General features: G+C 39.3%; 2 protein-coding genes across 8 annotated transcripts in view; one reads left to right on the top strand and one right to left on the bottom strand.

Annotated features, from left to right (window-relative positions):
• Positions 1-10,989, bottom strand: part of SRSF11 (serine and arginine rich splicing factor 11) — a 46,331-nt gene extending 35,342 nt beyond the window's left edge. For 4 of the 7 annotated variants that reach the window (XM_003830609.5, XM_024925836.4, XM_024925833.4 and 1 more), the window contains exon 1: positions 10,852-10,989. The gene's annotated coding sequence lies outside the window, so the exon portion shown is untranslated. The remainder of the gene's footprint in view (positions 1-10,851) is intronic. The other 3 variants (XM_024925847.4, XM_008956048.4, XM_008956043.5) reach the window with 1 other exon arrangement.
• The window catches only part of LRRC40 (leucine rich repeat containing 40), a 60,934-nt gene continuing 58,250 nt past the window's right edge, over positions 10,965-13,648 (top strand). The window contains exon 1 of the mRNA XM_003830608.4: positions 10,965-11,242. Within this exon, the coding sequence (XP_003830656.1) occupies positions 11,092-11,242 (151 nt within the window). The 5' untranslated portion in view covers positions 10,965-11,091. The remainder of the gene's footprint in view (positions 11,243-13,648) is intronic.

Genomic DNA, 13,648 nt, shown 5'->3' on the forward strand with positions numbered 1-13,648 from the left:
AAACCCCATCTCTACAAAAAATACAAAAAAGTTAGCTGGGTGTAGTGGTGTGCACCTGTGGTCCCAATTACTTGGGAGGCTGAAGTGGAGGATCACCTGAGCCTGGGAGGTCAAAGCTGCAGTGAGCTGAGATCGTGACACTGTACTCTAGTCTGGGTGACAGAGTGAGACCTTATCTCAAAAAAAAAAAAAGTTAAATAACCTATCATTTGGCCTATAAAGTCACATTATAGAAAAGTGCATGATTTCTGATAGGCTTTTGAAACACAAGAAATAACTTACAGGTTCCCCATAATACTCTGAAGATTCACAGGTAGGACACGTAGGGAACCACTACTGCTACATTGAAAAAAAAAATTAACTGGTGCGTGATATTGGCAGGAAAGCATGTCAAATAATATTAGACAATGAGGCTTTATACACATCCGTAAAACAATACTAATCCTCTTAGTCCTAATGAACAAGCTTTAGTTCTTTTCCATCTCAAGCTTCTAAAAAGATCTTTGTATTTAGGTGGAAGGTCTTTTAGATAAAGGAGAGCAGACAGGCCACGCACGGTGGCTCACGCCTGTAATCCCATCACTTTGGGAGGCCGAGGTGGGTGGATCACCTGAGGTCGGGGGTTCGAGATGAGCCTGACCAACATGGAGAAACCCCGTCTCTACTAAAAATACAAAATCAGCCACGCGTGGTGGCGCATGCCTGTAATCCCAGCTACTTGGGAGGCTCCTCGAGGAGGAAGAATTGCTTGAACCCGGGAGGTGGAGGTTGTGGTCTCAAGATTGTGCCACTGCACTCCAGCCTGGGGTAACAAGAGCGAAATTCCGTCTCAAAAGGAAAAAAAAGAGCAGACACAGGTATGCATAATCCCTCTAACCACTGGGAACCCTGTTTGCAGTTGGATAAATCAAGTCCCTTTTTGTTAGCCACTTTTGTTCACACTAATGGAAAAGACAGTGGAGTCCTCCCAATTAACACAACTTTGCAAATCGGCACAAGCAACAGGCCTTTTATGAAATTAGTTGTTAAATAGCTCTTCCCTCCACCCCCAAGCAAATACATTTTTTTGAGGCTAGAAAAGGCAATTTATCAGTCTTTGGGTTTCTGATACCTAACAATATCATACTGGAACAATCCAGCATTAGACAAAAATCTACCATCACCTATGTGCTAGAAACTTTACAAATGCCTCATACAATCTGCTCAATTCTTGTGAGGCAGATGGCTTATCAATAAAGTATACTAAGGGAATGCATGCAGCAAAGGCTTTGTGAATGAAGATGGTATGTATTTGTTCCATTTAGAGGGAAATTTGGTTGAGCAAACTCTCAAAGTATTTGGCTATATTTTTTTTCCCCTTTAGCTATACAGAGCCGTAAGAAGAACCTAGGAAATAAATTGCTGGTTACAAATCCGTAAGTTTTAAAAAACTTACGGCCAGGAGTGGTGGCTCATGCTTATAATCCCAGCACTTTGGGAGGCCAAGGTGAGTGGATCACTTCACGCCAGGAGTTCAAGACTAGCGTGGCCAAAATGACGAAACCCCGCCTCTACTAAAAATACAAAAACTAGCTGGGCGTGGTGGCGTGCAACTGTAGTCTCAGCTATTCGGAGGCTGAGGCAGGAGAATCACTTGAACCCAGGAGGCGGAGGCTGCAGTAAGCTGAGATTGTGCCATTGCATTCCAGCCTAGGCGACAGGGCAAGACTCTGTCTCAAAAAAAAAAAACAAAAAAACTTATCTGCAGATGTATTTTGATTTCTAGTTCTATAAATTAGATAATATTTCTACTGTATTTCTAATTCTATAAATTTACACAATTTTATAAATATTAATATCTATTTAAAAATCAGATTGTAAATCCCACGCTCCTATTCTTCACCTAAATGAAGGGGAGAGGATAAGGATGAGTTAGCACTAGGGGACTGACTGACAGACAAAAGAACACATGGACACACATACCAGGACAGAAAAAAAGTCTACCTGTGTTTATTTTCAAATACTTCTTTCATATCGTTTAATATATATTGTCTTTCAATAGCAAGGATTTTATATGTATGTTTTTAAATTGACAGAGCAGGGTCTGTGAACACCCTAAAATTATAGGCAAAAATCTATCTGTGACCATTTTTTACAACTTTGTTTTATGATTAAATAGAGGAAAAAAGTAGTAGTCAGAGCATTAAGATTCTGGTGCTTGCATCGTATGCACAGTATTCTCAGCTATAGTGCACATGTATTGCTTGGAAAATCAGAATCAATTTATTTGTACAGATTTGCTTGGCTTTTTTGTTTAATCGGCTCAAAAGAAACATTTGGCTGGGGAAGCTCCAGACACTGATTTCTCAATACTATCTTCTATGTTATAAAAGATTCTTTTGGAGTCTTAACTGACAAAAAGCCATTGGAGGGAATGCTTCACAATCTTAAAAAATAAAAAAAAGTTCAATGCAAGAAAATATCCAGTAGAGTTATATGTATCTTTACCTCTAATAGTTTCCTGCATTTTAATACGTTTTTCATAATCAAGGAATTAAACATATGCACCATTTGACCTTTTATGTTTTTTCCCCCATGCAGTAAATTAACTTTCTCTTCATGAAGGAAAATTATTCTTAAAGACTTACTTAAAACTGGAAAAAAAGTGAAAGTGTACTCAAATCAGTACATTTCATTAATAAGACTGAATTACATTAATTGAATGCTTTTAAAACGACCTTCAATCCTCATAACACTTAAAAGGTGCTAGAGTGATTAATAATGCAGGCCCTAGAGTCAACCTGAAGGGACTCTACCAATTAAGATAATTGTGTGAACTTCAGCTCATTACTTGGTGCTTCAATTTCCTTATTTAAACTAAGAGGGTAATAATAATGCCCACCTCATTGGGGTTGTTATGAGGACAATAAGTGAGAATACTAATACAAATGCTTAGAATAAATTACTATTATAATGACTATTCTATAAATAAAGAAACTAAGGCTTAGAAAAGTTAAGCAACTTGTCTAACATATAAAGCAGCTAATAGTAGAGCAGGGATTAAAAAAACCAAACCAGGTACTACATCTCACTCCAAAGCCTGTATTTCCACTATGTTGTACTGTCTCCTACTATGTCTTGTCATAATAAATCCAGAAAAATTTAAACTCACATGAAAGATATATCTCAGAAGAGTTAGTTTACACAGTGAGAACAGCTTATTTAGATTTCATATTTTAACACAGGTTTTTTGTGGAATGTTAAAAATTATAAAGCAATAAGTTTAATGCTAAATATTCAAACTATATAAATGTAAAAAACATAAGTGGCTTCTATTCTATTCCCTGATTCTACTCCCCTATGTGTGTTCTCATCTACTGTAATAAATACTTCTTCTAATTAGCCACATGAGCTAATGTGTCCCTTATGTGAAAAATGGGGATAATGATGCCATTTGAAGTTTCTAAGATTAAAAATATGAATACAAAGCACTTAGCAGAGTGCCCAACACATAGGCACCCAACAAATGTTACATGTCATTACAAGAAAGTCGGAAAAAACTCTCCAATTTCCTCATCTTTTCTTTTTAAATTTTTTTTTGAGGCAGGGTCTTGTTCTGTCACCCAGGCTGAAGTGCAGAGTTCACAACAACCTCAAACTCATGGGTTCAAGTGATCCTCCTGCCTCAGCCCCTTACCCCCACCCCTCCAGTAGCTGGGACTATAGGCTCACGCCGCCACACCCAGCTAATATTTTAAACTTTTTGTACAGACAGCATCTCCCTATGTTGCCCAGGCTGGTCTTGAATTCCCACCAGGGCATCCCAAAGTGCTGGGATTACAGGCATCAGCCACCACACTTGGCTTTCCTCATCTTTTCAATTGATGACTAACAATAGTAATACTTGTCTTACTTTATAGCATTATTGTAAAAATTAAATTGATAAGAACCTACCCTATAAACAGTTAAGTTAAAGATATGAATTATACCATTATTAGATGCCCCTTCTCCTTTAAGAGGCTACTGCAATACAAACATGACACCAACATGAAAAGACACAAACAACTGTACCTATCTTTGATTAATATTAAATTAAAACCAGGCATAATGGCTCACACCTGTAATCCCAGCACTTTGGGAGGCCAAGGTGGGTGGATCACCTGAGGTCAGGAATTCAAGATCAGCCTGGCCAACATGGCAAAACCCCATCTCTACTAAAAATACAAAAATTAGCCGGGTGTGGTGGTGCGTGCCTATAATCCCAGCTATTGGGGAGGCTGAGGGAGGAGAATCGCTTGAACCCAGGAGGTGGAGGTTGCAGTGAGCCAAGATCTCATTGCTGCACTCCAGCTTGGGCGACAGAGTGAGACTGCATCTCAAAAATAAAAAAATAAGTATTAATTAATTAATTAATTAAAAGTACCGTGACATGGGTCAGAACAAAAAAACTATCAAATAACCAAAGCATAAATTTTAAAAGTAAAATACTACTCACAACTTTACTAAAATTAAACAATTTTAGTTCTTAAAAATAAAGTACAGTAAGTAGTTTTTAAGGGCCATGTTTCTCTCCACCAATTGCCACCCCAGTCACTTGAAACAATAAACTGTTGTTAGTTTCAAGCCACAATTAGCTCAGGCTGAAGTCTAAAGCACTTGGAGATATTGATCAAGTAATTATTTTAGGGGAGGGATGAGATGGTAGAGATGTAGTATTTCTAGGAAATGAGTTAAAAAGAAAAGCAAAAATGTCAGCACCTCTAAGATGGCCATAAAGTTGTACTGATGGCTGATAAATTTAGTGTTGAGTGAAAAACATGTACCTCTAGAATGATGATGGCTGGGTTCACAGATTTGCATCATAGGTACCAAGTATTTAAATGTCCACTAGTATTTCAACACTCTGATGATGCATACCTTTAAAATATTTAAGTATATGTAACTGTGATATTGCAAAGGATGGAAAAAAACCAACCTCAAGTAGAAAAAAAAATTGTGAGCAGTCTTGAAGGTATTCTGAAAGCTAAACTAGCACTTACCAAATTGTGAGTATAAATATGTGGCCTAGAAATCTAAGTATCAAATTTTAAATTAACAATCTACTGATTGTGACTGTTAACAAACTACCAAATTATTCAGATTTTTCTCCTTAAGTTGATGTTAAGGATAAAGTCTCAGGGACCATATCATGTCTTATTAAAACTGTAGGCGAGCTTTGCTACATAAACAATATTTGCCATTTTTAAACATTTACTGTGTCTCCCTTTTTAAAGTAAATGAAATTGCAAGCAGAATCCAATTGAACAAAATTGTGGGTGGGAGGGGGTGGATATAAAGTCAAATTTTAAAATAGTGGATTTTGATTGAAATTGTTTTTAAAACAGACTTACTCAGTAGTGTATGTGTTAACATAAACATAGGGTTTGGTGCCCTAACTTTACTTCTGTATTACTTTACTAGTTTAAAGCCAAAAAAAAAAAAATCATAAAATCCATACAATTAATACAAAATCTGAGACTTTAAGTCAGAGAACATATTAATCTTGGAAAAAAGAGCAAGAATACTGCACTAGCTTTTAAAGGTTATGAGTAATAATCACTGTGAATAATAGGAAACACTTCCAGCTGATTTAAGAACCGATAAACAAATCTCAATATTATACTGCTTTTTTGAAAATGACATAAGCACGATTGGTTTACCACCACCCTTGTTTCAGTTTCTTTTTATAATATAATGAAATAAACCAGAAAACCCCCAAATTAAAAGCATTTTTGATAAATTTTTTTTACTAGTTCTTCCACTTTCAAGTAAATAAAACTAACATTTAAAAAAAGCCCTCATATAAGAGGGAAAAAAAATTTTCCTAAATCTGGGGACTAAAATTTTTTTGTGTTGAAAGTGGAGAGAGCTGGGCATGGTGGCTCATCCCTGTAATTCCCTACAGGGTCTCGCTCTGTTGTCCAGGCTGGAGTACAGTGGCGCAATTTTAGCTCACTGCAACCTCGGCCTTCCGGGGTCAAGCCATCCTCCTACCTCAGTCTCCTGAGTAGCTGGGATCACAGGTGCATGCCACACCACACCCAGGTAATTTTTGTATTTTTTGTAGAGATAGAGTTTCAAGATATTGTCCAGGCTGGTCTCTAACTCCTGAACTCATGGGATCTGCCTGCCTTGGCCTCCCAAACTGCTGGAATTATAGGCATGAGCCACCGTACCTGGCCAATCCCAGCACTTTGGAAGGCTGAGGTGGTAGGATTGCTTGAGCCTGGGAGTTTGAGACCAGTCTGGGCAATATGGGGAGACCCTGTCTCTATAAAACATTAAAAAATTAGCTGGATGTGGTGGCATGAGCCTACAGTCGCAGCTACTGGGGGGCATGGGGAGGAGGTTGAGGCAGAAGGATCACTTGAACCCATGAGTTTGAGGCTGCAGTGAGCTCTGCACTCCAGCCTGGGTGAGAAAGCGAAACTCTGTCTTGGAAAAAAAAAGGGGGGCGGGGGCAGAAAATATTAGAATCAAATATTAAACCTCCTAGAGCAAGCTGTTTCACGATTCAAAAGTATATAAGAGAAGCAGAGAAAACAAAGAATATACAAATGCATTATTCCAAAGACAATGCACTCTTTCCATTAGAAAAAATTACCATATACAACTCCAGTAACAACATAATACAAATTTCAAAGCCACATTTGAAACTATCAGTAAAATGCAAAATATGTACTGCTTTCACTGAAAAGAAAAGAATGTCTTCTTGGCCAGGCATCGTGGCTCATGCCTGTAATTCCAACACTTTGGGAGGCCAAGGCAGGTGGGCTGCTTGAGCCCAGGAGTTTGAGAACAGCCTGGGCAATATGGCAAAACTTCATCTCTACAAAAAAAAAAAAAAAAAAAAAAAAAAAAAAAAAAGAAGCGAGGTGCCTTTAGTCCCAGCTAGTTGTGAGGCTGAGATGCGAGGATCTCCTGAGCCAGGGAGGTCAAGGCTGCAGTGAGCCTGGGCAACAGACTGAGACTCTGTCTCAGAAAAAAAGGAAAAACAAACAAACAAAAAAGAATGTCCTCTCCCAGCTACTCTTAAAGTTGGCAATGATAGCCCTGAAGGGAAAACAAATGTGAAATTGTAAGTCTAAATTTTTAAAGAAAACTAAAATGTTCTCTCAATAAATAACTTTTACCATAAGATAGCAGCTCTCATATATAAGGCAATATTCTGAAAGATAAACACAATACAATTCAAAATAGGCTAAATTTGTTACTTTACACAAAAAGAAACTTCCTAGAATGTCTGCCAAACAAATACACTTTGCTCTTACTTGACTCCATTTTATAAACAAATGTGCTTGCAAATCTGCCAAATTAACTCAATTTACCCTTACTACAATTTCAGACTTCAATAATCCATCTCATCAATTGTACCTTTCATCTATGTCTTAATAAATGTTAATGGTAGAGACAAGCTGCTCTATACTTTGATAACAGTCTTACTTTCTGTTATGAAACAAAACTGTACCCTTTGGCCAATGTGATTTTTAGGTTTAACATAAATTTGGTTTCTTCATTTTCTTTTCTCATTTAGCAAAGAAGCTTGAAGAGGGAAGCCTTTCATCACTTAAATAAAATGAATACAATAAATTCTAGCTAGACAATTCCATTACAAAAGGTAGCTATGCAGTAGTCTCCAGCCTTGACACAGGAGACATTCATTTCACATTATTTTAGTAATGTATATAAAGTCAATTTTTCTAAAAAAGCAAATACTTTGACTTAAATGCCAGTGTTGAAAAAGAGTTAGAATTTTTGCTTTCAATGTATTCTCCTTAAAACAATAGAAATGGAGCTAATTCTCACATAAGTATATATAACTATTTTTTCATAAAGAAGCTCAGTTGAAGTTGATTAGCTTTCAGTTTCCATCCATTTGAGACAAAACATGTTATTTTCTCTATTGCATTAGGTAATAATTTTTACTGTAACTTGCTCAATCTGCACTTACTACATAAATACAATACAGCAGGCTGGGTGCGGTGGCTCACACCTGTAATTCCAGCAATTTCGGGGGCCGAGGCAGGTGGATCACATGAGGCCAGGAGTTTGAGACCAATCTGGCCAACATGGCGAAACCCTGCCTCTGCTAAAAAAATACAAAAAAATTAGCTGGGTGTGGTGGTGCGTACCTGTAATGCCAGCTTCTTGGGAGGCTGAGGCAGGAGAAATCACTTGAAGCTGGGAGGTGGAGGTTGCAGTGACCAAGGCTGAGCCATTGCACTCTAGGCTGGGTGACAGTGCGAGACTCCATCTCACACACACAAACACACACACACCATACACTGTATTACAGTAACTAGTACATTCTTACATATGTCAGTTTATATCTATTGGAGTTTACCACAAGCATATGGCCACTGGGATTTTTTTTCAGAATTACTCTTTGCCATTAAACAGAAGATACTTTCCTTATACAAGATGAAACAATGTTTTAATACAGTATCATTAAATGTCAATAATGAAATATTTAACTTCAAGAACAACAAATTTAAAAATTATACCTTGCTGTTATTTTTTAATAAATTGAACTAGGCAGGGTGTGGTGGCTCATGCCTATAATCCCAGTGCTTTGGAAGGCCCTAGATAGAAGGATTGCTTGAGGTGGCTCATGCCTGTAATCCCAGTGCTATGGAAGGCCCTAGATGGAAGGACAGCTTGAGGCCAGGAGTTCAAGACCAGCCTTGGCAACACAGACTCGTTTCTACAAAAAATAAAAACAATTAGCTGGGCATGGTGGTGTGATGGCTACTCAGGAAGCTGAGGTGGGAGGACTGTTTGAGCCCAGGATTTCGAGGTTGCAGTGAGCTGTGATCGCACCACTGTACTTCATCATGGGTGACAGAGTGAGACCTGGTCTCTTAAAAAAAAAAAAGAAAAAAAGAACGAAAGAAGAATCTATTGTAGGGGGAGGGGTGGTTACTGTAAAATTTTGTACTCGAGCAATTCAATTCTCCAAAGGTGGGTTGTTTCTTCCCCAAAGGTAGGTTGTTACTATAAAGAGAAAAAGGTGGTTCTTTAATAAAGAAATCTTCTTAAAAACAACTGAAGTGTCTCTTACAATGATTACAGGATTAAAAAAAAAGCAAGTTGGGAATTATGAAAAGCCACTAGGGAAGTCATGGTGATTAAAAAGAAAGGTTTTGGAGACAGATCTAGGTTCAAATTCCCGGTCGTGCTATTCAGAGAAACTTGTGAGGTTGGGTAAGTTTCTTCACCCCTTTTAGCCTCAATTTCCTTATCTGCAAAATTAGTCACTGTGTTAAATAAGAAATAGCAAACAGAGGTATTATTAGCACTGAGCCTGGTATGGGCCCAATAAGGCAGCTATTACCATTACTGTGAAGACAAGCTGACCAGGGACCTCATTAATAACCTTGCAAAAGCTGCTACGGTCGTTTTCCTTTAAAACTCAGGCTGGGCACGGTGACTGACACCTGTAATCCCAGCACTTTGGGAGGCCGAACTGGGCGGATCGCTTGAGGCTGGGAGTTCGAGACCAGCCTGACCAACATGGCGAAACTCCGTCTCTACTAAAAAATATAAAAATTAGCCAGGTGTGGTGGTGCGCGGCTATAATCCCAGCTACTGGAGAGGCTGAGGCAGGAGAATCACTTGAACCTGGGAGGCGGAGGTTGCAGTGAGCCGGGATCACGCCACTGCATTCCAGCCTAGGCGACAGACGAGACTTTGTCTCAAAAAAAAAAAAAAAAAAAAAAAAAAAGACAAAAATCCACTCTTTGCTTTTTTAGTAGGGTAACAACTATTGGTAACTTTCTCTTGTTCGATATTAGTGTAAAGGACTCCACAGAAATAAGAACAAAAAGGGTAGAGTTAAAAACCGAATTTTACAGGTAGCAATAACCTGGACTCAGGTAAAAGTGCGTGATGAAGAATTTGTCAAAGGGCCTTCATCCTAGCTTTCAACTATTCTACCAATCCTCAGTAGACTTGATGGGGGTTAGAATGGTATTCCCTGGCATATGCTTTTAAAACAAAATCATTTCAGGCAAAAGAAAAGTCTAGCACCCAGGATAGTATACATACTAGGCAGGATTAATCTTAATAATTACTTGTTGAATCAAGAAGTTGTACATTTCAGATGAAAACTTTAATTTCCTAGGAAACACCGACTTATATTGAACAAAATTTTCATTTGCTATTATTCTGGACTCACCGAGAGCTCAAGATTCTAGTTTTTATCTTCACTTATTTCAAAAACCTTATGCGGTAGGAATTATCCCCAAAGTAATGAAAAAAAGGAATGAGCTTTAAAAGCGGTTGAGTAAACTGCCTCAAGTTAACAGTTTCTAAAGTAAAGAAGCAGCTGAGATTTGAACTTGCTTTTTAGGGCTCAAAAATCCAAGCTGTCTGAGCTTCACTAAAGCATGTACCACTACTTGTCTCCCTAAGCTGTCTGATACACAGAACATTTATTAAATTTTAAGGATTTTTGTTTTTGTCTTCTATGTTGCCAGTCCTTCCATTTCACATTACCTCCTTTGCTGGGTAAGCTATATACCCTCAATACAACGAGAATGGTGTCAGAGTACAGGCCTTAAGAACAGAAAATTTCTTTTATTCCGTACGCCAGAGGTCTGGCGCCACCACCACAAGCGACAAACACAGGCTGGGGTCCAGAAAGGCTGCCGACCGCGCCCAGATCTCAAGTTTTAGTCAAGGCCCACGTTCAGACTAGGAGAGGGGAGAAGAGAGGGTTCTCTTTCCCCACACCCTCGCCACGATGGAAGCACAGAGGAGAAGGTTGGAGTCGCAGTAACAGTGCAAACAATAAACCTGAAAGCCCCTCTTAAGCCCGTTAAACGCACTTACTTGATTGAAGTAATTCCAGGACGCTAGGCCGGCACCGGCAACGGAAAAGGCTTCTCTGTCCTCCAGCCCAGGCGCTGGTGCTGACGACATCTGGACTGCGCCGCAGAGAGTGAAGGCCCAGCGCGAGGCCGCGAGCCCAGCGCCCAGAGCGCGCGCTCACTAAAGGAGCGGGGCATCCCAACGGCGCCACCTTTAAGCGTCACGGGTGGGGCTGCAGCTTCTGGACCTAGGACTTTGAACATGTCGCGCCTGAAGCGGATAGCGGGGCAGGATCCCCGCGCTGGTTTCAAAGCAGGTGGAAGAGACTGCGGTACCTCGGTACCCCAAGGGCTATTGAAGGCAGCGAGGAAGAGCGGCCAGTTAAACCTGTCGGGTAGAAACCTCAGTGAAGGTAAGACCCAGAGGTACGACCCTATTGTGTCTCCTGTCAGAAAGCCTTTGGCCCAGGCAACCTCCTTTTTCTCTGGGCTGGCTTTGGCCCCCTTTCTCAGACTGCTAGCCAGAATTTCTGTGCTCTAATCTAATCCCTGTGCTCATTTCGACCGGTTTGGTTAGCCCAGTTCAGTTCCTTCCCAGGTTCCCGCAATCTCTGTTAAAGGGACCCTGCTAAAAATACGGTCTAAATTTAAACGGGGCGCTTTCTGGGATTCCCACATTCTGTGGGATAAGCAACATAATATGTGACGAAACCAGCTATCAAATCACGGGCAAATCTTTTGTTTCTTTGGCCCTTATTATCCTCCTCTTATTGTAATCTTCAAGGGCAATTACCAAAGCTAAAATTATATGTTTTATCGGCCCCTTTGTGAACCTGCACTGTTCCCTGCCGAGACGCTCTTCTGTATGCAACTGTGCAGAGTCCTACTTACAAGGAATAATGAGTATATTTTCTAAGTTGAAGATCAGGATAGATGCCACACAGAGTGTTTGAATGTGGGGACATCTTGAGAAACCTGTTAAAGACCAAGAAGCACAAATCTGGGTACCATGAATGAATGGCCAGATGCTCTTCTGATTGTCGTGTGTGTGTGTGCGTGCGTGTGTGTGTGTGCATGCGTGTGTGTGTGTAAGAGAGAGAGGGAGGGGAATGGAGAGATGGAGAAATAGAGCATTTTTCCTGTAATGTTTTTCTTCATTTATATTTAGGTTTTAAGACTGATTAAAACCTTCCATTTTCCTTCTAATGATTGCTTTCTTATTGTGACATGTATAAAGTAGATTAGGCAAGCAAATGCTTCTGAATGAATGAAAAGACACAGAATCCTTACTCCACCTAAAAGAGTTTTTGATCAATGGGAACATACTCATTTTCAAACTACAGTTGTGCATATATATATGTACTTGGTTTCCCCAAAACCTGAAACATTTTTCTCTAAACTTGCATACCTATCATGCTAACATTCTGTTCTCTTGCCTGTTTAATTTTTTAACAGCATTTATCACTATCAGAATTTATATCATTTATGTTTTTTGTTTTCTCTGCCCTCCAACCAAAAGGTTAATACCATGAAGTCAGTGAGCTTTGTTTTGTGCTTTGTTGTATTTCTATCACTGAAAATAGTGCTTGGTACATAGTAGAGTCTTACTAAATTTTGCGGAAGCAATAAGTAAGTGAATGAGTATTCTCAAATCATGAGTGGTGTGCTAGAATGTACTTATTGACTAGACTCAGGTGGTTTCGTCTGTTAAACTTTAAGAGAGCACATGGATTCTGACTCTTAGGTCCGTGATGATATGGATTAGAACTGCTTAGGTTATTGTTGTATAACCAGAACCTAACACTTTACCTGGTACATAAAATGATTTTAAATGAGTGAATAAACAGCATTTCATAGGAGGGAAAGATATAGATGGCAGAAACTCATGGTATTTGTAGCTTATATATAAAAAAGGAATCCCTGTTACTATACTATAGAAGGTCTTTCTCTGTCTGGCTGTATGTAGCCCTCAGTTTCATCACTTGTCAGTGAAACTTTGATAGGCAAACCACTATAATTCTGAACTATTTGTAGTTCGTTACGGGGTCGTGCTTCTTATCTTCCTATCTTTGCTCACATAACATTGAGATGGTTAATCACTCTGTGCCCTAATTTCTCATTTATTATGCAGGAGTCATAACAGGACCTATTAAGGTCTAAATGAGATAAAATAAAGTGCTTGGTACATAAAAAGTACACAGTAAAAATTCACCATTGCTGTTATCATGGCAGCACCTTCTAGTTGGTTTCCTGGAGTTTTTACTTTATATCTCACTCTTGCTACTCCAGAGGCTGAGGCAGGAGGATCACTTGAGTCCAGGAGTTTAAGGCTGTAGTGCCTTATGATCGCACCTGTGAATAGCCACTGCACTCTAGCCTGGACAATATTGTGAGACCCTGTCCATAAACAACAACAACAACTACCCTCACACTCTAAATCCTAGTGTCATTACCAAGAGTTATTTTTCCAAAACAGATCTTACATCACTCAAAACGTTTAATGACTTCCCATAGCCCAGAAGATACGGTATAGGTAAAGTTTTTAGCACAGCATACAAAAGCCATTCTACACCTTTCCCTTAACTATTTACTTTGAGGCCTCTTTTCAGCATCCTATACTTTAATAATGATAGTAGCTCATGCCTGTAATCCCAGCACTCTGGCAAATTGAGAGGCAGGAGGATCGCTTTGAGGCCAGAAATTCAAGACCAGCCTGAGGCAACATAGTGAGACCCCATCTCTACAAAAAATACAAGAATTAGATGAGCATGGTGGCGTGCGCCTGTAGTCCTAGCTACTTGGAAGGCTGAGGTGGGAGG

This window comes from Pan paniscus, chromosome 1 (assembly GCF_029289425.2).
Source record: "Pan paniscus chromosome 1, NHGRI_mPanPan1-v2.0_pri, whole genome shotgun sequence".
Lineage (NCBI taxonomy): Eukaryota > Metazoa > Chordata > Mammalia > Primates > Hominidae > Pan > Pan paniscus.